At 40.3% G+C, this 27702-nt stretch overlaps 1 protein-coding gene across 1 annotated transcript in view; it reads right to left on the bottom strand.

The window, feature by feature from the left end:
• syne2b (spectrin repeat containing, nuclear envelope 2b) overlaps positions 1-27702 on the bottom strand; it is a 138479-nt gene that overhangs the window by 7616 nt on the left and 103161 nt on the right. The window contains exons 102-118 of the mRNA XM_053501692.1: positions 26952-27085; positions 26631-26835; positions 25619-25801; positions 25404-25520; positions 24754-24908; positions 24484-24631; positions 23419-23513; positions 23088-23319; positions 22432-22626; positions 17019-17129; positions 15268-15423; positions 13476-13634; positions 10566-10732; positions 2456-2618; positions 2159-2346; positions 1890-2040; positions 1477-1659 (exon numbers count right to left, since the gene is read on the bottom strand). Of these exons, the coding sequence (XP_053357667.1) occupies positions 1477-1659; positions 1890-2040; positions 2159-2346; positions 2456-2618; positions 10566-10732; positions 13476-13634; positions 15268-15423; positions 17019-17129; positions 22432-22626; positions 23088-23319; positions 23419-23513; positions 24484-24631; positions 24754-24908; positions 25404-25520; positions 25619-25801; positions 26631-26835; positions 26952-27085 (2742 nt within the window). The remainder of the gene's footprint in view (positions 1-1476; positions 1660-1889; positions 2041-2158; positions 2347-2455; positions 2619-10565; positions 10733-13475; positions 13635-15267; positions 15424-17018; positions 17130-22431; positions 22627-23087; positions 23320-23418; positions 23514-24483; positions 24632-24753; positions 24909-25403; positions 25521-25618; positions 25802-26630; positions 26836-26951; positions 27086-27702) is intronic.

The raw sequence follows: 27702 nt of genomic DNA, 5'->3' as shown, positions 1-27702 counted from the left end.
TGTGAGAGTAACCACTTACAACTGAACATCAGGAAAACAAAGGAGATGGTTGTAGACTTCAGGAGAAGCAAGACCCCTGTGACTCCTATATTTATAAAGGGGGAGATAGTGGACATGGTCTCTGAATACAAATATCTGGGAGTCCATCTGGACAACAAACTTGACTGGTCACTCAACACAACGGCGCTCTACAAGAAAGGACAGAGAAATACTTTCTCTACAAGAAAATACTTTCTTCTGAAGGCTCAGGTCTTTTAACGTCTGTAACACCATTCTGCGGATGTTCTATGAAACCGTTGTGGCGAGTCATTTTTTACGTTGTGGTCTGTTGGGGTGGTAACATTAAGGTGTCTGATAAAAACAAACTGAACAAGTCAATTAAAAAGGCCGGATCTGTGCTAGGCATGGAGCTTGATGTGGATGTAGTAGCGAAGAGGAGGATTCTATCCAAAGTACAATCCATTTTAAACAATCCTTCTCACCCGCTACACAGTGTCTTCGCTGAACAGAGGAGCAGTTTCAGCCAGAGACTGATCACCAAAAAGTGTTCCACAGAGCGCCACAGGAGATCCTTTCTCCCAACGGCCATAAAAGTTTACAACTTTTACACACATGTATGTGGATTTTTCACTAACTGTTACACAACAGGACATTAATACTTACCCATATTAATAATATGATAACTGCAATATTACTTCTCAATAAAATATGTAATACAAGATTACATATAATAATACAATATTACATAAATATACTAGTTTTATTTTTAACTTTTATTTGTATATTTTTATTTTATTCTTCCCTAGTTAAACTTACCCTTTATTTTAATTTTCATATTTATTTCCTATTCATATTCTTAGGTCACGAGCAGTTGTCTAAGCATTTATATTTACACATTTAGCGGACGCTCTTATCCAAAGCGACTTACATTTTTATCTCATTACACATCTGAGCAGTTGAGGGTTAAGGGCCTTGCTCAAGGGCCCAACAGTGGCAACTTGGTGGTTGTGGGGTTTGAACCGGGATCTTCCGAACCGCAGTCCAATGCCTTAACCACTGAGCTACCCCTGGCCATAGTACTGCATATCGTACTGCGTATGACTGTGTATGTGACAAATAAAATTTGAATTTGAATTTAGATTACTGTGCAATACTTACAAGTGGTCTTGAGTCATATTCTGTTGGTACTTACTGTTTTAGGACCTTTTTTTTTTTTAAGATTATTATTATTATTTATTACCTTTCCTTAGGTAACAACTGTGAGCACCTGTAACCTAGCATAAGCAATTTCCCTCTGGGATTAATAAAGTTCTTTAAATCTTGAAAAAAAAATTAATCGGTCTAAATTCAATCAGGCTACGACCAGAACTTATGAACGGATTCCAGTTTGTGAACCGAAGTTCCACCGTACACACAATATAAGCCTTATAAGACCACATTTTGCTAAAACGTGTCAATTCCCATTGTTGTGTGCACCTTGAGCCTGCGGATGACGATGACGACCCTCCTGTGCAGCTCGTCCCAGCGCCGGTTCCCTTCGTTCACCATCGTCTTGAGTTTGCACGCTGTGTCGGTGCGGTTCTCGCGGGCCAGGCGGCGGTACTGTTTATTCACCAGCTCCAGCTGCGTCAGGCGCTCGTGGACCTGCCGCTGGAACACCTGCGTGTGTGTGTGTGGGACGAGAGCTGTGATTTATAACACTGCACTTCACAAAAGTGCTAATTATTAAAATCGTGTCAGAAAAAAAACTTTTCACGTTTTGTGATTTAGTTAAATCATCATGATTAAAAAAAAACAAAAAAAAACACTTTGGTGACTCTTTTTGTATTTTTGTATGTTCATCACACCTGTCATTGTAAACTCACTCTCCTAAAGTGTCCGCTGCTCACCTCGAACTTTTTGAGTTCCTCCTTGGCACACGTGTAGAGGACGTCTGCGCTGGCCGGGTTCGCCGCCATGTGCTCTGCCATGCTCAGCCAGTCGTCGAACCGCGAGTAATCGTCCAGGAACTTACACCAGAGACGCCATGTCTCCTCAATCCTGCAGGGGGCGATATATATATATATATTTATATATATACATACATACACACACATATACAGCATGGAGCTCGTTAGTGTTAGTAAATGAGACAAAAATGGAGTGGACAGTCCCTCACCTCATCCTCCTCTCCATGGACAAGGCACAGATGTTCCTCCAGCGGCGGTCCAGGCTGTGTGTGGTCTGCTGGATGGAGTCGTTTTCGATGTCGCTGCTGCAGGCGTCGGCGTCGTGCAGTAACATGTCACATAGCGTGAGCACCGTCGCCACGCCCTCCGTGTGCTGCTCGATGTCCTTCTGAAGCTCCTGGACAAACAGCATCAGCGTATTAGTGACTTCTTTTACATGGAAGAGACATTTTTTATGTTTTAAAAGTTGGATCGTGAACTAGAGGTGTGTGTAAGTGTGTTTTTACCTGCTGCTCGGCGAGTTTGCACTGGATTTCATCGTTGTGACACGCGCCGAACACGATGGGTTTGGTCAGCTCGCCCTCGATTCGCGAGAGCCACGTGCGAAGGTTGCTCATGTTCTTATCGAGCTGCTGCACCATCACCAGGGTCTCCTTCAGCTTCCTCACCCTGTCACGTCACACACACACACTTTCTCCAGTTACAGCAGTTATGACACTTTTTTTGTTTCTTGATTAAAAAGATAATTTGAATGATTCTCAAATACTGAAAATGTGTGTAATGAGGTGGTCTTATACAGCAGAAGGAAGAGTGTGTGTGTGTAACTGAGCCGCATTACTGGAAGATTGATCTACGTGACTGGTGTTCAGTGACACGCAGGTGTGTATAACAAACAAATACGAAACATTTCCATCCAGATAGATGTGTGGCACGAGATCCAGAACGATCTCCACCGTTAATACAATAAATACAATACAGGTCGTCCCCGATTTATGAATGAGTTCTGTATGTTCATAAGTTAGATTTGTTCGTAGATTTGTGTCATCTCTGAATGTTTGTTAACTGGTTAGCAAGCTCAGTTTATCTTCGGTTAGGTTAGTTATACCTCTGACCAATTTGCAACCAACGCCGCCTCCTGCATTACAACAATTCAGTCTTACCCGTTATTGATTAAAGCTTAGACTAAAACGTTTTTTTTTATTATGTGTCATGAATATTTGTTCATAATTGAATCTCAGTGTCGGTCTAAAGCACATTGATTTTTATTTAATTAGTTAAGACTTTTGGTTAATAATAAGAAATCTATTGCATATACAGTGGAAACCTCGGCTTGCGAGTAATGCAAATTTTTTGTTTGTTTTTCTGATAAAACTGTGTCTGTTGTGTGCACGTGTGTGAAAAGAGTGGAGGAAGTGTAACTGTGTAAGACGAGAAGGGGGAGGGGGGAGCTTACTTTAGATTCACACACATACAGCGCCTGCACGCATAAACGCAGGCACTTTTCTGTCGGGATTTAATTTTACTTTATATTTAGGGACTGTGGAACTAATAATTTGTGTTTCCATTATTTATTATGGGAAAATTAAATTTGGTTTACGAGTGTTTTGGAATACGAGCCCGTTTCCGAAACAAATTATGCTCGTAATACAAGGTTCCACTGTATATTTTTGCAAATATTTCTAAGACGTTTAGTATCAATCAGCTGAAGCAGTACACGGATCTGCAGCACACGTCTCTCACGTCACAAGTGTGTACAGTACGGGGCGGGGTGCAGGGGGCGACTCTGCTTTTGGGTCGTCTGGTCGGTGACATCACCGTTCCACCTGAACAGTCATGTGACGAGAACCCAAAACAAGTGTGTGTGGACGGGCTGCGGTGACACACAGGACGTGTGCATGTGCACGGAATACGACATCAATAACGCAGGACAGAATCAGACAGTGGAGATCTCACGAGCGCTAACGAGAAAAACAACTCGACAGGCACAAACTATAAATCTGTGAATGCACTTCAGATGCTCAGTGTGCGTCCCTGCGTGCTCAATAGTGCACCACTGCGCTCTGGTGTTAGCATTAGCCAGCCTGTTGAGAGAGAGGGAGAGAGTGTGTGTGTGTGTGGTTGCTGCTGAAAACATAGACCCAGAGCCCCCTCCTGCCTCTGTGTGTATAAACGTCGAGCAGGTGGTACGTACTCACACACCGGCGAGGCGACTCCATGTCTCTCTCTCGTGAGCGTTAGCATTTTCCTGGAGGAGCTCCTGCAGATGGTCTGTCACATTCCCCCTCTGCCTCCCTCCCTCCCTCCCTCCTTATCTGTGTGTGTGTGTGCAGTGTGATCAAGAACGCGTAAGGAAATGTCAGGCACACGTCATCGTTTTTACAGCACACACAGAATAACACACACTCAGCTCTGCATGGATTAAACCAAAGAGGCTTAACACACACACACACACACACACACCATAAAATGATGGTTTCCTGTTTTGTTTAGTTTTTATGTACAATGTAACTTCATGACCCATGGAGCAAATGAGTGTGAAGGGGGGAAATATATATATATAAACTAAAAATGTATAATACATAAAACTAATAAACAATAATAATAATGCTGCTGCACAACTGATTAAATTTATACAGGACGTTTGTTAATATCATAAAACACACAGACGCTCGACGTGCTCCGGGGAAAACTGATGCTACACAACACACTGAAACACAGATTGTAAATTCGTCATGTAAAAACCACTTCTACACATCTGTATATTTGCACACACACACACAGACACACACACCGACCCTAAACTACTAATCCTGCTTCTAGACAGTAAGGTGACGGTGTAGTAAGAGTTCAAATGTAGGGCTGAAACGGTTTAAGAACAGTTAATCCAAGACTAAAAGTGGACCTTTCGTGTGTGTGTGTGTGTGAGAGAGAGAGACAGTCAGCAGATGGCCTTAACACAACATCTGCCTCACTCTAATAATAATGAACAGTGTGTGTCGGACTCAACGGGGTTTCGGCCCAAAGTCAGAGTCTCATCCAATGCCGAGGAAGTTTGAAAACAGGACGGTGAATCTGATTGGCTCAGAGACACAATGCTGTTAGACAGAGGACTTACGGGACAGCGGTGGACACAAAAGGCCTGAGGCAGCTGCCCAGTGTTTGAATGTCATGACACATTTGGGGTGACAAAAGAATCCGCCAGGCCTGGGTCAAGTCCCTTAATCCAAACACACACACACACATACACACAAAACCAGAATCTGCGGGTCAGATTTGTCCTGCTCGTACAGATACTCGTGTGCAGAGATGCAGAAACTCGGAAAAACTAAATATAATCCAGTCAAACTCTTCATGTTCAGTAGACCAGAGGGAGGCGGCGCTCCGCTCACGTGTCGCCTCACACACTGATCTCTAAAGCCTCCCTTACGGTTCTGAGACAGAAACACAAGCGGATCAGTCCGCACCGCTCCAGGTCAGGGGATCAGCAGGTCAGAGCTCCGTCTGGCTCGCGGTTTCAGACGTGACGCAGTTTGTCCAGTTGATCGCTTTAACACTGAAGTCTGTCCTTCCTGTGCATTTCATTTCCTGCAGGAATCCACGCTGCACATTCTCACATAAATCTTTTTTATATTATTTCCCCTGACGTCCCTTTCTCTCTTTCTTTCTTTCTTTTATTTTAATGTGTGTGTGTGAGTGTTAAACAGGACACTGTAAAAGTTTTAACTGTTTTGTTACGAAACAAACATGTGACCTGCTGGGGTTTGAATGCTGGTTTAAATCTTTAACACACTGTACACTGTAGTACTCTGTGTTAGACTGTTACACGGTTATACAGGATGCACGTTGGGAATGGATTGTTTCAGTTAAACATGGACAAAGAAGAACTTTATATCTCTGTATAATAAAGTATAATTTTGGCTACATTACTGCATAATTACATCTACAAAACTAAATTCTGTTGCCACAGTAAAGCACAAAAAGCTCCACAACTCACAATAGCTATAGGATCCTAAATGATTAACGATGATCTCCGTCAGACATTTTCTGTCATGTTATTACACAAACCTCGGCTAGTGTTAGAAATAAACACAATGAAGAAAGAGTGGGGACGAGTGGAGGGGTGAGGGCGGTTGAGACAGACTGCTTTATTGAGCCAAACCACAAAAAAAAGGAGCAAAGGTGAAGCTAAGAGAAAAGGATGAAAGTCCGATCTGAGTCTGGATTTCTCACGTTAAAGTTGAACAAGTTTGTCTTATTGATTTCCTATTACACAACACACAGCATCATAAACAGTTTTTAACCATTAGGAGTCTGCAGGTGTTTTGGGGCCCTAAAGTTCTGACTTATAAAACTGTAATTATACTGTATGTGATCAGCAAGCATGTACAAGTTTGTATTTTGGAGAAATTGAAGGTTATGCGTGGTTATTGAAAACAACAAAAAACATAAATCACTAAAATAAGGCCACAAACCAGGTTCATAACGTTTGTGTATAAAACTTTTGTGAACTGGATCTTTTAGTTTGGAAATTTTACTTAAAAAAACTGAATCTGTGTTTATGCCCGTGTCCGGGGGGCGTGGCCGGTTTTCCCTGTCGATAACGTGTGGGCGTGTCCTGTCTCAGGTCATGATTATCAAATAATGAAGTGCGACAGAAATTCTGTGCCTCTCCTTGGTTTCATACTTATTACATAACCTGAGAAAGTTTGTTTTCGATGTGACTTGCTGTGAACCCTTTAAGGTTTCTACAGATATTGTTCTCATGTCTGTGTTCGGTATTTGTGGAGTTTCAGTTCATTTTATTTACGCGTTTTATAAAATTTTCCACAGAGACTGAGACGCCTGAAAGCGCACCCAGTTTATTTTCTTTCTTTTACAGAGGCATAATGTTTTGTGGATCTTTTGAATGTACATTAATAAACGTAGACCCTTTACAGATTCAAATGCTGTACTACACTCAAAACTAACATTTTGAGTTCCTTTCACGGTTACCCGCCGGCAGTGCAGCCGCCTCCTAAGAGTTTTAAATGTTGCTTCTTTTTTGCAAAGAAACTTAAGAATTTTTAAGGAACCCCATTTCTAAAAGTAAGTTTTTAGAGAATCTTTAATTAGGTATTTTTGTTTTTTTGTTTTATTTTATAGGCCCCCTTGACAGATGAACAGTTGATCAGACTTGTTTTGTGTCTGCAGAGTTTTAACAACAATAATTGTTATTAGAAGTAATAGCTGTTGTAGTTACAGTAACAGAAGTAGTAGTAACCGTAGTAATAGCAGTATTATAGTATATAGTAGTTGCAATAGTACTAGCAGAAGTAATAGCAGTAGTATTTAAAGTAGTACTCGCACTAGTATTAGTAGTATATAGTAATATCTGTAGTAATGGATGTTGTAATAGCTGTAACATTAGTGGTAGTAATAACAGTAGTAGTTGCAGTAATCACAGCTGTAGTAAAAGTATTAGCAGTTGCAGCAATAATATAAGCTAGTAATAGTCGCAGTAGTTTTAACATTATTAGTCACAGCAGTAGTAGCCTTAGTATTAGCAGTAGTAATAACAGCAGTAGTTGCAATAGTAATAAAAGTAGTAGTTACAGTAATAGCAGTAGCATTAGTTGCAGTGGCAGCAGCACATCGTTCAGCCATAACATTAAAACCACCCATCACCTGATTATCAAGAGACAAAACCCGAAAAACCAGCTATAAAAGTCGGCAAGCAGAAAGATCTAAGGACAAGGACCAGATCGTGTTGGTTAGACGACTGGGTCAGAGTACATCAAAAAGCAGCCGGTCTTGGGGAGGTTGTTAACGTGAGATTTACAGGTATGGCTCATGGGCTCTCAAGGCAAACTGATGTGCACTGGGAGAAAAAGCAAGTCTGGCTCTGATAAGAGCAAACTGAACTGACAGAACAAACTGGCTCTGATAAGCCACCAGTTAAAGCTCCAAGTGTGAATTCATAATGAACAGATTCATCTGTAGGAACAATTCGCGTCTGCCTCAGAGTCCAAAGTATACACGTACAGTATGCACCATTATGAGAGTCCTCTTCTGCTCTGGCTGTTCAGGCCCCAAATTTAAGACTTATCATAAAGCCAGGCTGAAGTTTGCAGGTGATCACCAGCATTTTGAAGGCGTGTCCTCAGGTAAGATAAAATCTGAACTGTCTTTGGAGGATCCTTTGGAGGATGATCAATAAATAACGAAAACAAAACCTCAAAACATCAGTCAGAAATAGACAGTTCCAGCAGGCGTATTAGTATTAGTAGCTGGACGTTTAATTGTTGTAGTTGCCTTAGTAGTAGGACTAGAAGTAGTTAATAGTAATGGAGGTGTCTGTAGGTGTAGTAGTATTAGGAGGAGGTTTAATGGAGGTAGTAGTTGGAGCGTCAGCATCAGTATAACTGGTGGTTTTTGTACTAGGATGAGTATGTTTGAGGATGAGTAGGTTATAATTGCCCTAGGAGTAGAAGAAGAAGTGGTAGGATGCTTCTTATAAGAATATATTGTAGTAGTAGCAGTAGAACAAGAACCACCACTAGTAGAAGTAGTAAGAGACGTTAATTACTCACTACACATTTTAGTTACATCACATTTAATACATCACAGCACACAGGCTGAAGGGAATCTTCACAGAGTAGCAGCTGTTTGTGCAACACAGTGAGAAACTACAGTATATAATAATAGACTGGTGAATTTAAGGCTACAGCTAACTGGTGTAGTAGTAATAGCTGTAGTAACCGCAGTAGTCATAGCAGCAGCAGGAGCTGACGTAACAGCAATAGTAGTAACTACAGTACCAGCAGTGGTATTAACAGTCGTAGTAACTTTAGTAACAACAGTAATATTTACATCCTTAGTAACTATAGTACCAGCAGTGGTGACAACAGTCGTGGTAACTTTAGTAATAGCTGAAAGTAGTATTAACAATCGTAATAACTATATTAATAGTTATGACTCCCGGGTCGCCACAGCGCAATATCCAGTCCGCACTACAACTTGGCACAGGTTTTACGCTTAAGCAAAAACTACTGAAAGTAGTATTAACAGTTATAGTAACTATACTAACAGCAATAGTATTAACAGCCGTAATAGTAGTATATATAATAGTAACAGTAGGTTAGCAGAAGTATCAGTAGTACTAATGTTTGTGGTAGTTGTACAACAAATATGTTTTATATAGTGTATATTAGTGATGTTTGTAGTTGCCTTTGTAGCAGTGGGACAGCAGGAGGAGCATCAGAGACGTTAATGACCAACAACACATAAAGCTACACAAGCCTGTTATATCACACAGGAAGACCTGACACAGTGGAACAGAAAAACTTGAGAACAGCAACCTGTGTGTGTGTGAGTGTGTGTGTGAATGAATGTGTTTACTTCTCCCATTTCATCAGACACATTTTTAAAAACAATCAACAGTATTTGTACTTCGCATAAACAAGGATAAACCTATTTAAACTTATTCCCGACTCCCTAATCTTCAGTCCCTAAGCCCTAAGCCCTACCCTGTATAATTAGGACAACTCTGTATCGCACTAATAACAAAGAGGGAAGACCTGCTGACTAAACTGAGTGTGTGTGTGTACTCACAAACCGTATCCTGAATCAGACCGTGTTCTCCAGATCAGCAACAGAAACATCACTGATGTCTCACTGACTCTCATCAGCTGCCTGTGTGTGTGTGTGTGTGACCTCATCTCCAGGTCAAGACCTTGTGATATCCATGGACAACAACCAAATCACTCCCTCAACCACCGCCCGCAATCTTGGGGTAACCGTGGACAATCATCTGTCATTTTCCCCACACATCGCTAACCTTACTCGCTCTTGTCGATTTCTTCTTTACAATATCAGAAGAATTCGCCCATTTCTTTCTTCACAGGCTACTCAGGTGCTTGTTCAGTCCCTTGTTATTTCAAGACTGGACTACTGCAACTCACTCCTGGCAGGCCTGCCTCTGTCCACGATTCGTCCTCTGCAACTGATCCAGAATGCAGCAGCACGACTCGTTTTTAACCTTCCCAAGTTCTCCCACACCACCCCACTCCTCCGCTCCCTGCACTGGCTTCCTGTAGCTGCCCGCATCAAATTCAAAACACTGATGCTTGCCTACAAAGCCAAAAATGGCCCAGCACCCACTTACCTCTCTGCGCTAATCACACCACGCACTGCACCACGTTGCCTCCGATCCTCCAGCACTGCTCGCCTCATCCCACCATCTCTCAGGGATCGAGGGCGGCATTCATCCAGGCTCTTTTCTGTTCTGGCACCTAGATGGTGGAATGAACTTCCTCTAGATGTCCGTACATCAGAGACTTTGACTATCTTTAAACGACGACTCAAGACGCATCTGTTTCTCCAGTACTTGGACTAACCCCCCTCCCCCCGAAAAAAAAAAAAAAAAAAAACTCAGATGTGTTGGACTAATGGTACTTAGTTATTAACCTAGTTAACCCAGTGTAAGTATGTATCCAATGTTGTAAACATTAAAGCACTTTTTGTAAGTCGCTCTGGATAAGAGCGTCTGCCAAATGCCTAAATGTAAATGTAAATGTGTGTGTGTGTGTGTGTAAGAGAGACATGATAGTGGTAGAGTAAAGGCGTCTGGTCCCCCACCTGGCCTCGATGTGGTTGAACAGGTGCTGCCAGCGCTCGTTGATGCCCTTGATCTTGTCGTTGATCTCGCTCTCCTTGGTCTTGTTGCTGGCGGTGATGAGCTGCTCTCCCAGCTGCTTCAGGTGAGTCTTGTTCTCACTGAACAGGTTGATCTCCTCCATGCAGTCCTGCAGAGACAGAGCGAAAGGAAAGGTTTAGGGTTCGCCCTGTCCGACGCACACTGGACTCCTGGAGTCTACTTAGGAACATTTATAAAAATAAAACAGACTTTTAAAATTAGAAACACATTCGCGTGATTAGGAGTTCCGGGAATAGATCACTCCTCAACAGGTCGTTAATGTCAGTATGAAGTCAGCCGCCTTCGAATACCTTTCAATAAAGGGTTATAGTGAGGAGTTCGAAGGGAAAGTATCCAATTAATAGTGTCTGTGGACGCACACGATGTTTTTTTTTCAGTATTTCCGCCGGTGTTGTTCTCGTCTCTTGACTTAAACGAGCTTTCTTCGCCAAGTTCTCACTGGGATACAAAGTTTCACACGAGCTTTCTCATGACGCCGACCAAACGCTCCCCTGTGGTGTGACTCGGGCAAGTGTGAGAATCAGAAACGATCTCGCTATATCGCTTTCTCATCTTTGTTGGCCAGATATTCCATACTCTTTCTAAAAAAAGGAATTTTTTACTTTTTATGATAAACTGGAGAAGATTAAACACACTTAATCTTAATTAAAAGTGCGTGTGTTTTTGTTTGTGTTATTTCTTTTCTTTTCTATTCTTTTAATTTTTTTTCTGTTGTTTTATAATAATAATATATATTCAATTTAGTGATTTTATAATTTTTTCTATATAAATATTCAATAAAAAAATAAACTTGCTTCCCTAAAATGTATCCAAAGAGTTTTTAAGAGCGTCTACATTCACAAAAAAATTTATTGCATGTTATTATTTTTTTCTTTATATTTTTACAGTTATTATTATTACTAATAGACCTTGGTTTATACATGTACCATTTATACTGAGACGTGTAATCATGCTCACTGTGCTGGATGTGGAATTAAAACGAGCCCTGACTGATCAGCAGCAACTTAAACATCCACCAATGAAACACATTTGACTTTGACAATCTCTGATCTCTCCGCAAGAAAACATTTAATATTTAATCTTCTGATTAAAAAAAAGTTTTTGTGTGTGTGTGTGTGTGTGTGTGTGTGTGTGTGTGTGTGTGTGTGAGAGAGAGATTGTGCAAGTAAGGCTGGGGTTTGGAGCCTCCAAAGGAACCTTGGGGTTTGGTTACACTTTGCTCCTTTTTCATCATTGACCATAAATTGAGAATGATTTATGCCGAGATCGCTCATGAACTTGCACACACACTTACACACACACACACTTTGAAGCACTATTAATGTAATAGTTTAGATAAATATAACTAAACTCTAAAATTAATCTTAGTTCACTGTCACTGAACAGCTTTATAAGTTTTTCATGAGTGTTTTTTCTGAATCCGTGTAAAACAAACAAAAAGGCTTGTAACTGAATTACTTCCAATTCAGGGGCGTGGCCTCAAGCTTGAAGTTGTAGATGTACAATGATACCGATATACTGGTCCTGTACTGGGTCATAGTGCTACACTGGTGGCTGTTAGCCCCTGTTGCATGTTAGCCTCACAATAACTCAAAATAAGTAAACTTATGACAAAAAAAAACATATCTCAGCTCAACCAACTAAAATCAGGGTTAAGGATATTTCAGACATAAACTAGATAAAATGTAATAAGTGAGTAATGAGTTATGACCAAAGTGTTGACGCAATAGTGTTCATTAATTCATGTGATTTGCAGCTGTTAGTAATAAATCAGTGAAACAGGAGAAATTTAAAAAGCTGAACACATCTAATATAACAAGTGGTTTCTCTAAAGTCAACACAAAGTGCTACGTTTAATGAGAAACATCTTTAGTTGATGTACAGATCTGTGCTCCAATGAGGGATTTTATTCAGGGGGTTGAAGAATTCTGAGACTGCGGTCTTCGTTAAAGGTGTCCTCGTTATATCTGTTGTGTTGGGATGATTTATTCGCTCGTTTCACTGATTTATTACAAACAGCTGCAAGTTAGTAATTATGGCCAGACACAAAAAAATCGATTGGGGTTAAATAATTTCGAGTGTTAGGTTAAAAGTGTTAAGAGCCAAATAACATCTTTACTACTAGACTACACGGTTGTTCCTCGTTTCATCGTCAGTCCTTCCCTCTATACAAACCCAACCCGCATCCTCCAGCCCAAGTTTTTAAGAACATTATTTAGTTTTTTGTGTCCTATAATAAATATTTCTTGCTGGTGTTGTAGAAAGAGGGATTAAAAAAAGTGGAAAAAGTATCAGTCGAACTCTAAGTGGTTACGTATGATGGCCGAAAAGTGCAAAGCAAATTAACAAAACTGAAAACAAAATACTGACAACAATTCAGTCAAAACAAGGTGGGTGGAGTTTGTGAATCAAAGTTTTAGCGCCAACATCACCACCCTTTTTCAGTTTGTTGATTCTTACAAGTTAAAAACAATAAATAATATATATATATATATATATATATATTTTTTTTTTTTTTCTGTACCAATAAAATCTGTAAAATAAAATAACTAGCTTTGTGCACCGTTACACCCCTAACACTTAACGAAGTTACTACAGAGCTCATTACCAGCCTAGAAATGCCTATTTTTTTAAAGTTTAAACCCTTAAAATCTTGACAAAACACTTTAATTCCTTTTTAAACTTGGCTTCATACATAAAAAAAAAGATTTATAAAGGTGAAGCCGTGTACTGTACATTACTGTACTGCTGTACTGTGACCATATCGGTGACTTCGCCTGACTATCACTGATCCTCTCCAGAGCGTCTCCACAGCTTCAGTGTCTCTTTACCTTCTTCAGCTTCTCCACCATCTCCTCGACACTGAGCTCGCCGCTGTGCGACATCTCCTTCTCCATCTGCGTCAGCCACTCACACAGCTCCCGGTTCTTCTCGTTAAAGATGATCCACGCATTCAGCCGGTCAGCAATCTCCTGTTTACGCAAGGACACCTACACACACACATACACACACAACAGATTTGTCTATGAGTATCTTCGTCAGGGCTGCACAATGTGAATACAGTAGATATGATGTATATTAACATCTTGATGCTTTTGCTTTTCCATGGCGGTATGGATATCGTTAAGGGGTTATAATGCTCTCCTTGAATAGGAGAATATAGTGAATAGTGGCGCACTCCCAACTCTTCACATGTTTTCATCCCGTGTGGTCTGAGTGAATTGTTTGCTGAGTTTGTTTAGAAATAATAATTCATGTGGATGACGGAGATACGCGCTGCTCAGTTAAAATGTTAAACTCTTGTATTTGAAGTTAGTTTGTGGTGTTTAAACGCTGCAGTTGGTTTTTAAGTGTTGTTGGTGTTTTTTTGTTTTTTTAAAGTTTATAAATTGTAAAGTGGGAAATGTATCATCGAATCAGGATATTTATAAAATCGTGATACTTATAGAATCGCAATTTTTATGGAATTAGCACCGAGATATCGTGATCATATGGTGTCAGGAGGTGACGAGCAGTGAGCTGCTTCTTTCCAGCCGAACCAAAACATCTGCCATTTTCAAACTTGGACGTTGCCTAGCAACCCACAAACACACTTCCACGTGCGGCGGCGGCGACTCCGAGTGTGACTCCTTACACAAAAGCTCTGTGAACTCCTGCTCCTATTCATCTCTCTCTCTCTCTCTCTTTCAGTACCATCTGCCCGTCCATTGCGATGCTAATGACTCCTCCCCCTCGGCGTCGCCCCCAAACACACACACACACCCAAACACACACCCTGCCGTGTCTCATATGAAGTCAGCCAAGCAAGACACAACAAAAAGAAATGTCAGTAGGACGTGTGTACGAACCTGGTGTATGACACAACACACGACATCGGTCCGAGCAGAAACTAATTACATTTTATAAAGAATTCAATTATTTTTAGAACCTGATTTTTTTTATGCTTCTGAAAAAAGTTAGACTTGTTTAGACGGCAGGAAATATTTGAAATCAAATACAAACCTCGTGGGAAATAAAATATCAAGAATCATGATACAACAGTTTTACTAAAAGTGATAACGGTGGTGATGCAACGCAACTCCAGCACCGGCCGAGCTTTTATAAATCTCATGAAACATTTGAGCCGAAAGGTTTGTTTGTTGTTCCAGTAAACACACGTACACTTTATAATTGCAGTAACTTTGTAAGCACACTATAGAAGTTGTGTGTGTGTGTGTGTTTATCTTATGATCAGTGCTGTGACCGAGTGAAAAGGAAGCACTTGGAATTAAAAAAAGTGATTTATTTCAGTGTATAATTCAATTTTTATTGTGTTTAATGAAAAGAGATTAAACCTCCTCAGCTATAGACACACACACACACACACACACACACACACACACCTTACCAAAAAGTTATCCCTCATGCATTCCAGTGCTTCTAAGGCAAAAGATATCCTTCAATACATTTCCTCTGCTTTACACACACACACACACACACACACACACCTTGTACAGTAAGAACTAGTCTTGACATGTTGCAGCCCTCTGTATCTCCCCTGTTCTATATGTTTCACTCACTTTAGGAGAGACTCTGTGTGTGTGTGTGTGTGTGTGTGTGTGTGTGTGTGTGTGTGTAAAACACCTTAAAGCACAGTTCCTCCCACTGGCTGTGCAGATGCTCCTCTTGCTCCTGCAGCATCAGGACGTCCTCCGTGATGATGTACTGAGACACGTCCGTCTTCATGCTGCTCGCTTCACACAGACTCACAGCCCAGTCGTCCAGAGAGTCCTGCAGCTCCTGCATAACATCACACACACACACACACACACACAACTCTAAGCTCAACTCGTGTCCACACTCGGTCAGATGCTCTCTTTCTCTCACGTAGGCTTTCTCACTGCTGCTCTCTCTCTCTCTCTCTCTCTCACACACACACACACACACTAATCCCCTCCTCCAACTCTCTCTCTCTCTCTCTCTCTCTCTCTCTCTCTCTCAGGATTAAAGGATCCCGGGCAGTTGGGGGAGGAGAAAAGCACAAAGAGAGGAAGCGATTAGGGGCTTTAACTGGCCTGACAGCACGGTGACTTTAGTGCTGATCTGGGAGCAGTTTTGCTTTTCTGCTCACTCAGGTTTGAGGCCTGAGACACTCGATAAAACTGATCCTGGATCAGAAACCTGTGAGAATTAACATCAAACTTTCAGGATTTACAGCATTCATAAACAGTTGCTATAAATCCAGTCTGTGTGTGTGTGTGTACAAATTGTATTTATGAAAAATATATAAATAAATATAATTTAGCTCAATACTAAGCGAACTAAAGCTCATAATCTCACCTGCGAACATGTGATCGCTCTCGAACATTTCTGAAGAGCGATACTGTTAGTTCCTAGACACAAACCTCCAGAGCCAGACAGGAGGAAGTGTCAGATTTTTACCGGCTGATTCACAAGCACACACAGGTTTCAACATCCCTCAGTAACTACACACACACACACACAGGGTCAACTTCCCCTTTATTCGCTCATCAAGTCTCAGTGGAGAGATCAAATCCACACACACTAATCACGTTCAACAAAACGTCATCCATCAGTCAAAGGCGTATTTACTTCTGCACTGGAGCTGGGATGTAAATACAGTTTAACTAGAGAAGAGTTGGACAGACTTTAATATAAAAGAATAAATAAATGACACACATCAAGTAAAACATTATAGTGTGTATGATTTTTTTCCCCCTGAAAGTTCCTAATATAATAATTTAAACTCGGATACAAAGTCTGATTAGTCTGATTTATAATCTATTGGGATTAAGCTCAAGGTTTCTCTCAGGTTTAGGGTTCTCGCGTCGATGTGACCTTTGACCTGCGCAGAGGGAATCTACATCCGTTTATCTGTAAAGCTGCAGTGTATAAAAATTACCATTTAGTTCAATTTTATTCAACAGGCAAACTTTAAACTCATAGATTTGTAACCACTAAATGCTGCTTCTAAATTATACAACAATAATAAAAATGATAATAATAATTAAAAGCATGGAGGAATTGTTCATTAAGAGCCTTTATATACAGTAACGCCCTAATGTCATTCATCTCAGTTACTAATTAGTAAACTTTAATAACATTTCCTTTACAATATTAAGCTTGAAGAGTTAAATGTTTGTTTAATAGTTTTTCTAAAACCTAATCACCTGGTTGCTTGTTTTGTCTTGTGTCCATAAAGTAATGTCTTAATCATATGGAAAAAAGTATAATAAAGCGGAAACTGCCCACGGCGGCCAAGAAGCGGACTTCACACACAGAGTACGTCTCGCCTAAATGACGACAGTTTGAGGTTTAATGTAGACATTTTAAAGGTCAGTAAATCATGCTTTTTATATATACGTTTTAAATACCTTAATCAACTCCTCCTTTATCTCCGCGGCCGCCTCCTCTTTCAGTCTGATCTTGAGCTTCTCCAGACGCTGAGCCAGGTCGGCTAGCCGGCTCGTACAACTCTCCCAGGTCTGAGACGCAAAAACACACGTCAGCTCGAAGGTTTCCCTCTCACTCTCAAAATAACAGGGAAAAGTTTTAAAGTGTTTAGAAAGGGTCAAAGCACAGGCAGCGAGACTGTGTGTGTGTGTGTGTGTGTGTGTGTGTGTGTGTGTGTGTGTGTGTGTGTGTGTGTGGGCAAATCCATAATCCAAGGTCTAAATTCAGGATCAATTTCAGAGGAAAGATCATAAACACATCTCAAACAAATAAATAATGAAGTAAGTAAATAAATAAATGAGACCATAACAAGAATTACATTACATTTTTTCTGAAACAACAAATCTCACTGCTCTAAAGGCGTTATTTAATTTTCTGTCGGTTTAACAACAAATGCAGCTAAAACGTAATTAAAATATCATCCCGTTCTTCTTATTAATTAAAAGTGATGGCGAAAGTAAAGGATAATAAACCCAGTTTTTATTTACAGTGACACAGTGTCACAGTTACAACAAAGGGCTTTTATAAAAAAAAAAAATGGAGCCAATCCCAGGAAACTTAGGGCACAAGGCTGGAATGGGTGTCACTTCATCACAGGGCACACACACACACACTTACGTTCACACACTACAAGCGATTTGGGAACGCCTATTAGCCTAATCTGCAGGTCCTTGGACTGTGTTCCCAAGTTCTTATTTAGTACAGTAGCCTGCCTAACAAAACCTAAGATGCCTGCAGAGAGTACTCCACAACATTTTAGTAGTGAAGATTTTATGGACTTCTTTAATGAAAAAATCGTTAACATAAGGAAGAAAATAACGGAAGTTCAACCTCTAATAGCATCTCATGATCTAGTTCAGCCATTTCACATTTAGTTTTTCAGTGCTTTACAGGTGTAGGACAGGAAGAGCTTTGTAAACTTATCACCTCAGCTAATTCAGCAACGTGCCTGTTAGATCCAATCCCAACCAGATTTTTGAAAGAAGTGATGCATACAGTTGGAGAGCCACTTTTAAACATTATTAATTCCTCATTATATCTAGGTCACGTCCCTAAACCTTTCAAGTTGGCAGTTATTAAGCCGCTTCTTAAAAAATCTAATTTGGACGCAAATGAAATAAATTATAGACCCGAGTGATGGTCTTTATAAAAATATTAGAAAAAGTAGTGTCAGCTCAAATATGCACATTTTTGCAGGAAAACAACATCCTAGAAGAATTTCAATCAGGTTTCAGGCCCCATCATAGTACAGAAACTGCACTAGTTAAGATTGCAAACGACTTGTTTTTAGCTTCGGACCAAGGCTGCACCTCAATTCTAGTCTTGCTTGATCTTAGTGCTGCATTCGACACTATAGATCATAATATTCTCATAGATCGCTTACAAAATCACATAGGTATTCAGGGACAGGCATTAAAATGGTTTAAATCATACCTGTCTGATCGATACCATTTTGTAGATCTAAATAGAGAACTGTCTGGTTTAATGCCAGTGAAATATGGGGTCCCACAAGGGTCAGTTTTAGGACCTCTGCTGTTCTCAATATACACGCTTCCCTTGGGTAACATCATTAGAAGACATGGGATTAGTTTCCATTGTTATGCTGATGATACCCAATTATATATCTCAACAAAACCAGACGAAATACCCAAGTTGTTTAGATTAACCGAGTGTGTCCAGGACATAAAAGATTGGATGACCAATAACTTTCTCTTACTAAATTCAGATGAGACAGAGATATTACTCTTCGGCCCAAAAACCAGCACACAACAGCTTTCACAATTCAGCCTGCGTTTAGAAGGATGTACTGTTACTACTAGCTCAGTAAAAGACCTGGGCGTAATATTAGACAGTAACTTGTCTTTTGAAAATCATATTTCCAATATCACAAAAACAGCCTTTTTCCATCTTAGAAATATTGCCAAACTTAGGAGCATCTTATCCGTATCTGATGCAGAAAAGCTAGTTCATGCATTCATGACCACCAGACTGGACTATTGTAATGCATTACTAGGTGGTTGTCCTGCATCCTCAATAAACAAGCTTCAGTTAGTCCAAAATGCAGCCGCCAGGGTTCTCACTAGATCCAGAAAATATGATCATATAACCCCAATATTATCATCCCTGCACTGGCTACCTGTTCAATTTAGAATTAATTACAAAATAGTATTACTTACATACAAGGCTTTAAATGGTTTAGCTCCCACATACCTAACCAGTCTTCTAAAACGCTATAATCCACCACGTCCCTTAAGATCACAAAACTCTGGACTTCTTGTAATTCCCAGAATTTCAAAATCTACAAAAGAGGGCAGGGCCTTTTCATATTTAGCTCCAAAGCTTTGGAATAGCCTTCCAGACAGTGTTCGGGGAGCAGACACGGTTTCCCAGTTTAAAAGTAGACTCAAGACGCATCTCTTTAATCTGGCATACGTGTAACTCATCCCATAACTTCATACTCCAGTACATCTATCCTGAATGGCAACTACGCTAATTCTCTCCATCTGTTCTGTACTTTTTTACCCATCCTGAGGCATCTGGAGATTGTGCCAGCTTCAGTAGACAAAGGCCAACCCTGCGAGGATCCTGAGGCATCCAGAGAAGGACCAGCTCCAGCTGAATTCTGCCTTATTATGGTTGGAGCTACACATCCTGCTCCTGTGCTCCCAGTGATCCAGATCCCATCTGCCCTCTGCACCTACTGACTCCCTATGTTGAACTGGACTTCATGTTAATTTAAAGAATTTCTGATATATTGTACTTTCAGCTGCATAACACACATGATGTTATATCATCTCTATCTGTTATCACCCAGATGAGGATGGGTTCCCTGTTGAGTCTGGTTCCTCTCAAGGTTTCTTCCTATTGCCATCTCAGGGAGTTTTTGCTTGCCACTGTCGCCGTCACTCTTGGCTTGCTCATCAGAGAAATTTCATTCATTCATCTCGTTATTATCTGAACACATTTTTCTCACACATACACAAATTATTATTATTATTATTTATTTATTTATTTATTTTTATTATTATTATTTTTTAAAGAATTTCTTTCATCTTTGTGAAGCTGCTTTGAGACAATGACCATTGTTAAAAGCGCTATATAAATAAAATTAAATTGAATTGAATTGAACTGTGGGAGGAAACCGGAGTACCCGGAGGAAACCCACCAAGCACGGGGAGAACATGCAAACTCCATACACATAGTGACCCCGAGGTGGGAATCGAACCCGGACCCTGGAGGTGCAAGGCGACAAAACAGTCGCCAAATGTCAAAATATTATATTTATTAAGTTATTTAAAGTCGTGGTTCTCTCCTTCGGGCGTGGAGGACCCACTGTGCTGCACATTGTAATGCTTTATGATCTCCGTATGAGGACACCTGATTTAACACAACAGCTAATTAACGGCCTGTTCCTAATTGGAGTGGGCGTGGTTGGAAGGGGGAACACTAAAGCGTGCAGTGCCCTGGACCTCCTGGAACATGGTGGAGAACCACAGATTTAAAACCTGTATTTCTGCCCAATTCAACAAATCGATGTTTCGATTGAAATTACAAACAGTGTAAAGCTGCTTTGCGGCAATGAAAATTGCTAAAAGCGCTATACAAATAAAATTGAATTGAAATTGTATAAATATGATTAATCTTAGATTTGTTAGATAATGATGTAATAATGATGAAATATTCACTAAAAGTGACTTCAGTTAAAAATATGGACAATCAGGAAGAAGGATTTTCTCCCTCAGTGGTTTATAGAGTTTTAACTAAAGTATAAGGAGGACATTGTGTCCTCCATCTGGTTCCACTAAAACAATCTCTGTAAAATTTTGTCTCGTCCCTTCGTTCGAACATGTATACTTTAAACTTCTTACGACAGGAGACGTGTGATAATGTGGTGAGCTACACTGCCGGACTGAGACTGTCCACGTGTGACCCCCATCTGAGGTCGGATAAACGTCAGGCAGGATTACTCCTAATCTGATGATCTAATTTCTCAGGAACCTGCTGAATGGAAACGTGTGTGTGTGTGTGTGTGTCCATACTTGGCATTTAAATACTAGAGCTGTGGACAGATGTCCTCAAGATACTTTCAGTCTTGGGAACGAGTCGCCCCTGTACTGAACATCAGACTCGCACAGACTCTGAATATTTTTGAATCTCGCCTTAAGAACTTTAATACAGAGTGATGATGTATTCTTCACCTCGTTTTTATTGACTTTTATCCATATCTTTTATTTATTTATTTATTTATTTATTTATGTATTTAGTGTTTTACTGTTATATTTGCTTATTTTATACAATGAGGGTGGACTTTTTATTGTTGTGTATATTGTTTTATTTGTCAATCTTATTATTGTCTGTTTTTATTGTCTGGTTTTGCGTCTACAGTCATTTTAGGATTCTACAGCACTTTGGTCAACTGTTAAATGTGTCTAAAAAATAAATTTAACATAACACACTTTTCCTTTTTTTTTTTTAAAGAAATCAGGACAGTTACTGCATCTTTTCACGACATGAGCTCCTTTGGTTGGCGTCGTACAGTATTTCCTCACCTTATTGATTTCCTTTATGATATTTGATCATTAGAAGCTTTTACAGAAACAGTAAGTAATGTGAAAGAGAAGGAGCTATAACACTCCGGTGATAAACATACTAGTTATTAATCCATTTATTCAGCACTAGTTACTTCCGAGTAATGGATTAATTGTCTGAATTCACAGACAACACTATTCTCTTAAGTAACGTACAGTTTTTATATCGCCTCATAACGTCTTGTTTCAATCTTTATATTTAAAATAATTAATATACATTCACACGTGTGTGTACAGTAAATTATAACCAGAGCATTAACTGACTGCCTTTGAATTATAGCACTGATACGCTCGTAAACTGTATATTTGTGGGCGTGTCTACACATAAATCAGCTTCGCAGTAAAAGCGAGTGTCGGGAATCAGCAGGCTCCTCCCCATATGATATTATCGCGATACCTCGGTGCCAATTCGATCAAATTTGCGATTCTATAGGTATCACGATTTTATAAATATCCTGATTCGATATTACATTTTCCCCGGATTCTGTTACATTTTTAAACCTTAACAAAATATTAATAAGTAATTAAATGTATCCCGTTCCTTCACAACACACTTTTAAGCATCTAAAAATATTTAATAGGTCAGTAGTCGAATATAATCACCATAAAAAAGTTTTCGTATTTATCCTAAAGTTCGTACGTTGTCTTCTATAATATCTGTGATATTATCAATATCATGTTTATAACGTATTGAAAAAATTTCTATAACGTGAACATCTGAGCATTCAGCAGCTGTATTTCCCACCTTGATGACATCATCCGTGAGACTCCTCCTCTTCGCCAGCGTGCACTGCGAGCGCTCCCAGTCGTCCTGCAGGGCGGCGAGGTCCGTCTGCAACCTCGTCTGTGTTTCCTCATCACTAACGGAGAACAGCTGACGTCCCACGTCCAACAGGAGCAGGTAGGAGGAGAGAGACCTCTGGAAGAGAAGCTCCATGTGCTGAGAAGAGAGAGAGAGAGTGTGTGTGAGAGAGAGAGAGAGAAACAATGAAGAAGCAGAGACAGACCAGACAGAAAAAAAACAGAGGAGCATGAAGAGAGAACATACACAAAAAACAAAAAAGAAAGGCAGCAAAGGGAGAAAGTTAGAGAGGAAGACCAAAGATGAAAAACAAGATAAAATCACAAACACAAAGCGAGAGATTTTGAGAGAGAGCAAGAGAGAGAAAGAGAGAGACAGAAAGAGAGAGACAGAGAGAGAGAGAGAGAGAGAGAGAGAGAGAGAGACAGAGAGAGAGACAGAGAGAGAGAGAGAGAGACAAAATTCAGTCTGGGCTCATCAGACATCAAATTGAATTATTTTTAAATTGAGTAAATTAAAAATTAGCAAAAATCAGCCTATTAATTAATAATTACACTGATTATCAGAACTCATGCAGACACACACACACACACACGTACCTTGAGCTGTGTGAGCGAGTGGCGGAGCTGTACCACGCTGCAGTGTGTGACTCCGGCCGGAGACAGGAGTGTGTGCGCTAGAGTGAGCAGTGTGTTGAGTCTGCGCAGTGTGTGTGTGTAGAGGTGCCAGTGGCGTATCAGCCCGTCCACCAGGGTGCGCCGCTGAGCCGCTCTCTGTACAGCGCCCTGCCAGTGCTCTCTGAGCTGAGCCAGCTTCAACAGGAAATCACTCCTGCACACACACACACACACACAAACAGAACAATTAATGGTGTCCTTTCATCATTCTTGTCATTATTATTATTATTATTATTATTATTATCATCATCACCTGTCCTCCACCTCCCCCCTCTGTAGCAGGTGCAGAGCCTCAGTGATCACCGAGTGTAGAATCTGATGGCCGAGTGAAAGCTGAGCCTGAAACCCCTGAGAGACAGAGACGTCACTGTTAGGGTCAGGAGTGTTTATCTCAACCTCAGGGATCTGACCTCATAACCATCTGTAAAAACCTACATCAGGTCACGTGCTGTAACGCTCACTTGGCCACGCCCTCTCACAAAAACTTCACGCTCTCTCTCACAGAAACGTCATACGACGTTTTGACGTATTGTCGTCTCGATACAGTTTTTAGCGTTATGCTACAGTAAATAGACGTTTTTTTCCCCCTCACCTATTCAAAACGTGATCAGCAGAGAGTGCTAGTGCCTTTTTAATTTTTTTTCTAATACCAATCGCCTGGTTATTTTGAGAATTCTATTTATTTTATCCGCATCATTGTAAGATTTCTATTATAAAAAAACGGCACAGTTTTAAGAAATATTATTTGCACTTTGACTTTAATGCATAAATGTTTTTTTTAATTATTATTAGTTTGCATAATTAAACTGTTGCCACGAAAACGAAAAAAGAAATAAACTGCAAATATTCTGCAGTCGTACATTGATGTTATTAAACCTTTAATTTTATCGCGTTCATATCTAATCTTATTGAGACGAAAGCATACCGTCCTGTCCCTAATCATTACAGTACTGACACATGGCATGTTTTATGAATTTTTTTTTTACGGCTAATAAAAATACTCAGGCAAAAACTCTGATATACTGACCCAGCGGGGGTCAAAAGTTACATCTCGAATAATGATGCACGATGCAAAAGTTGACAGTCGACCCAATGAGACAATATGAGCTTCACCAGCTTCTAAATAATGAACTTGATGCTTATCTGATTAATTCCCTTTGATGCCTTTGATATAGTTAGTAGTTTACTTTAAAGCTCTGTAGATCAAACAATTTACAAGCTTTATTAATTTTAGTTTAGGGCCAACACTGTCGGAATGACAATATAATATTCTGTCAAAATTGTAAACCCAACGTGTGTGTGTGTGTGTGGGCAGCACCTGGTGTGTGCGTAGCTGCTCTCTGAGCGCAGGGTAAGTGGATGCGATCTCTCCTGCTAGACTGTCCTCCATCCTCTGCAGGAACGACATCCACGTCCCACATCTGTCCTCAAACGCCTGCTGCTGGAGAGACACGGCCTGCAGCTCGCTAGACACACACACACACACACGCACACACACACACAGAATTAGACAGAGTAGTACATACTACTTGTGTGTACAGAGACACACCTGTGTGTGGAGGGACAGTAACCCCCCCTGGTGTCTAACCTGCACCTCTCCTGAGCGTGTGTGGACGCCTGAGTCCACTTCCTGTTCAGACTCTGCAGTCTGCGGGTCACGGGGTCACTCAAGGTCAGTCTGTAACTCAGCTCATTCAGCATCGCCACGTCAGCCGAGCGACGGCTCAACTCCAACAGACCGCACTGCAGACACACACACGCACACACACACACACACACACAGTTGTGGACATCATGAAAAACATAAAAATAAAAGTTTTTTAGAAGTTAGAAGTTTATAGTTTAGGAAATAGCCTTTTTTTTTTATTAAAGGCATGAGATTAAAAACAAACAAAACATTATTAATGCTACAGTTTTAAATATAGTTTTAATAAATAAATTATACTAAAGTAAAAGTATGTAATTTTAAAGAACAGAAAACTAAATTAAATTACACTATTCTACAATTTTGTAGATTTTATCTATAATTATTTAAAAAAATGTCATTAAACATGACAAAAATGTTAAAAAATAAATTTTATTTAGAAAAGAAAATATTTTAATCTAAATAAACATAATTCACAAAATAAAATAATTCTTTCTTATTCTTATTAACTAACTCTAACTTGTTTTTGTGTGTGTGTGTGTGTGTGTGTGTGTGTGTGTGTGTGTGTGTGTGTGTGTGTGTGTGTGAGAGACCTTTGATATCCCTGTGTCTTGAGTGTGTGTGTCTTCTTGGCAGCTCGTCCACTCCATTAAATACGTCTCTAGTGACTCTAGCAGCTGCTCGAACTCCTCAAGCTGCTTCATGTTCTCCTACACACACACACACACACACATACAACTTAGACTTCAGTCCACAAACTAACCCCATCTCTCTTTCACACACACACACACACATTCACGTGTCGTACCTGCATCTCTCCCAGCGTCCTCCCCACGGCCTGCTCGTGCTGATGGACTCGGCGCGTCAGAATCCGACACTCTGACTGGATGAAGGCGGCGGCCGGCGGCTCCGTCTGTCCGATCAGCTCTTTTGAAGCCTCGAGCGTTCGGTCCAAGTCGCTCTGGAGAGAGTGTGTGTCCTGCAGCAACCCCTGGATAACAGATAACAGCAATGAGACCATGTGGGTCACGTGACCAAATATCATCAAAATGTATGATGTGCACTGAGGGTGTGTTAGACAAACCGAATGTCCGCACGACTGTGCATCGCTTTCTGTTATTAAAGATTATATTATCCTTATTATATTAAAGGCGTTTATCTAAAACACACAATAATCTCCTCTGAACAGTTGATATTGAGATGTTTATCTGCTCCTTCTGCTCCGTAAAGCTTCATAACGGCTCTAATCTGAGGTGCTGGTTGTTAATTGGTGATTTCTGAGGCTGGTGACTCTAAATGAACGTCTCCTCTGCAGCAGAGCTCAGTTTTGGTCTTGCTTTCCTGAGAAGGTCTTCATGAGAGACAGTTTCATCCTGGAGCTTGATGGGTTTTACAAATGCACTCGACACAATACTGTTCTAGAACAGCTGACATTCATGTCCTAAAATAACAACTGACTGCTGATGTTGTTGTTACTTAATCACCTGATGCTGTACGTGTTATTTTATAGTTTTGAAAAAATCCAGTATTGGTCTAGAAAGTCTTAAAAAATTAAATATAACATTGAATTAAAATGTGTGTGCAAACTTTTGACTGGTACTGTCTGTCACATGCAATTATTTGTATTGTTTGCCAGTTAAACAGATTATTAATCAGTAATGTTACATTTCAAACATTAAATTCAGATAAACTCAGTTCAGTTTATTCTGACTATAATGCATTAATAAAAAAAAAAAAGCAACTACAACATCGACTGCATGCGAGAGGAACAGAATATTGTTTTCACGCCTCGTTCTCACACACGACTGGACCGAACTCACGTGTAAACGCTGTATACAGGCTGCGAGTCTTTCCGTCTCGTTCTTGTGCTCAGACGCCGTCTTCGAGACGTCACGGAGTCGCTCCTGCGCCTGATGTATCCTCTCTGAGCAGGAAGACGACAGATCTGAGAAGGCTTTCCACACCTGGAGCAGAGAGTGTAACCTCGCTGAGGTGTGTGTGAGATCTTGTTTCGCCTTAGACCACCTGGATAGCAGCACACACACACACAGTATACACACACACACACACACACATATATATATGAGTATTGGGATCATCTTTTTTTAGTTGTATTTGTTATTTTTTGACATGTGCCTGACCGTAATCTTTCCTGCTCCAGCTCTTCAGAAATTAACTGTGAGGCGTCTGCGTGGATCGAACTGATCAGACTGGAGGACGTGAGGTCAAATCCCTCCCAGGTTTTATCGGCTTCCTCAGCTTCGGATTGCAAAGACTAAAAAATATAGGAATTATATTATTATATCATATTACAAAATTACAATGAAAGTGTAACAATGTGTCGACTGTCGTAAAAATCTTCATTCCTAGAAAAAGAGCTCACAAGCTCACTTTTAATTCTTCTATACTAATGACTAGGGTAAGTCAAAAATGATCCGCACACCGGCTGTAGAATTTACTTTCTAGAAAAGAAAAATGCATAATTTTTTTTTTTTACATAATCTCCTTGCTCTTCAATATACTTCCGTCAACAAGCTCTTGTGCTCCCTTGTTAGAAAATGTTTTAATCAGAGCTTCGAGACACGAATGCACCCGTCTTCACTTCTTCATCATCAGAAGTGAATCTTCGTCCTCATAGGGTTGCTTTTTGGGAAACCAAACAGGTGAAAGTCTTTAGGACGTTTGAACTTTTTCACTGAGGATGTTTCTGTTCCAGACAATGTCGTTTACTCTCAGGCTCGTAGTGATGAATCCGTGTCTCGCCACCAGTAATGACTCTCTTTAAGGAAGTTTCACCTTCCTTGGAGTATCGCTACAGATTTCCAGACACTTCTGTTTATGTTTCAGCTCCAGGTTCACCTGCACGCTGCTCTGCTTTCATGCAATTCACAA

The sequence above is a fragment of the Clarias gariepinus genome, chromosome 8 (assembly GCF_024256425.1).
Source record: "Clarias gariepinus isolate MV-2021 ecotype Netherlands chromosome 8, CGAR_prim_01v2, whole genome shotgun sequence".
Classification (NCBI taxonomy): domain Eukaryota; kingdom Metazoa; phylum Chordata; class Actinopteri; order Siluriformes; family Clariidae; genus Clarias; species Clarias gariepinus.
Note: the sequence above shows the minus strand (reverse complement) of the source record. Positions and strands in the feature narration are given on the sequence as shown.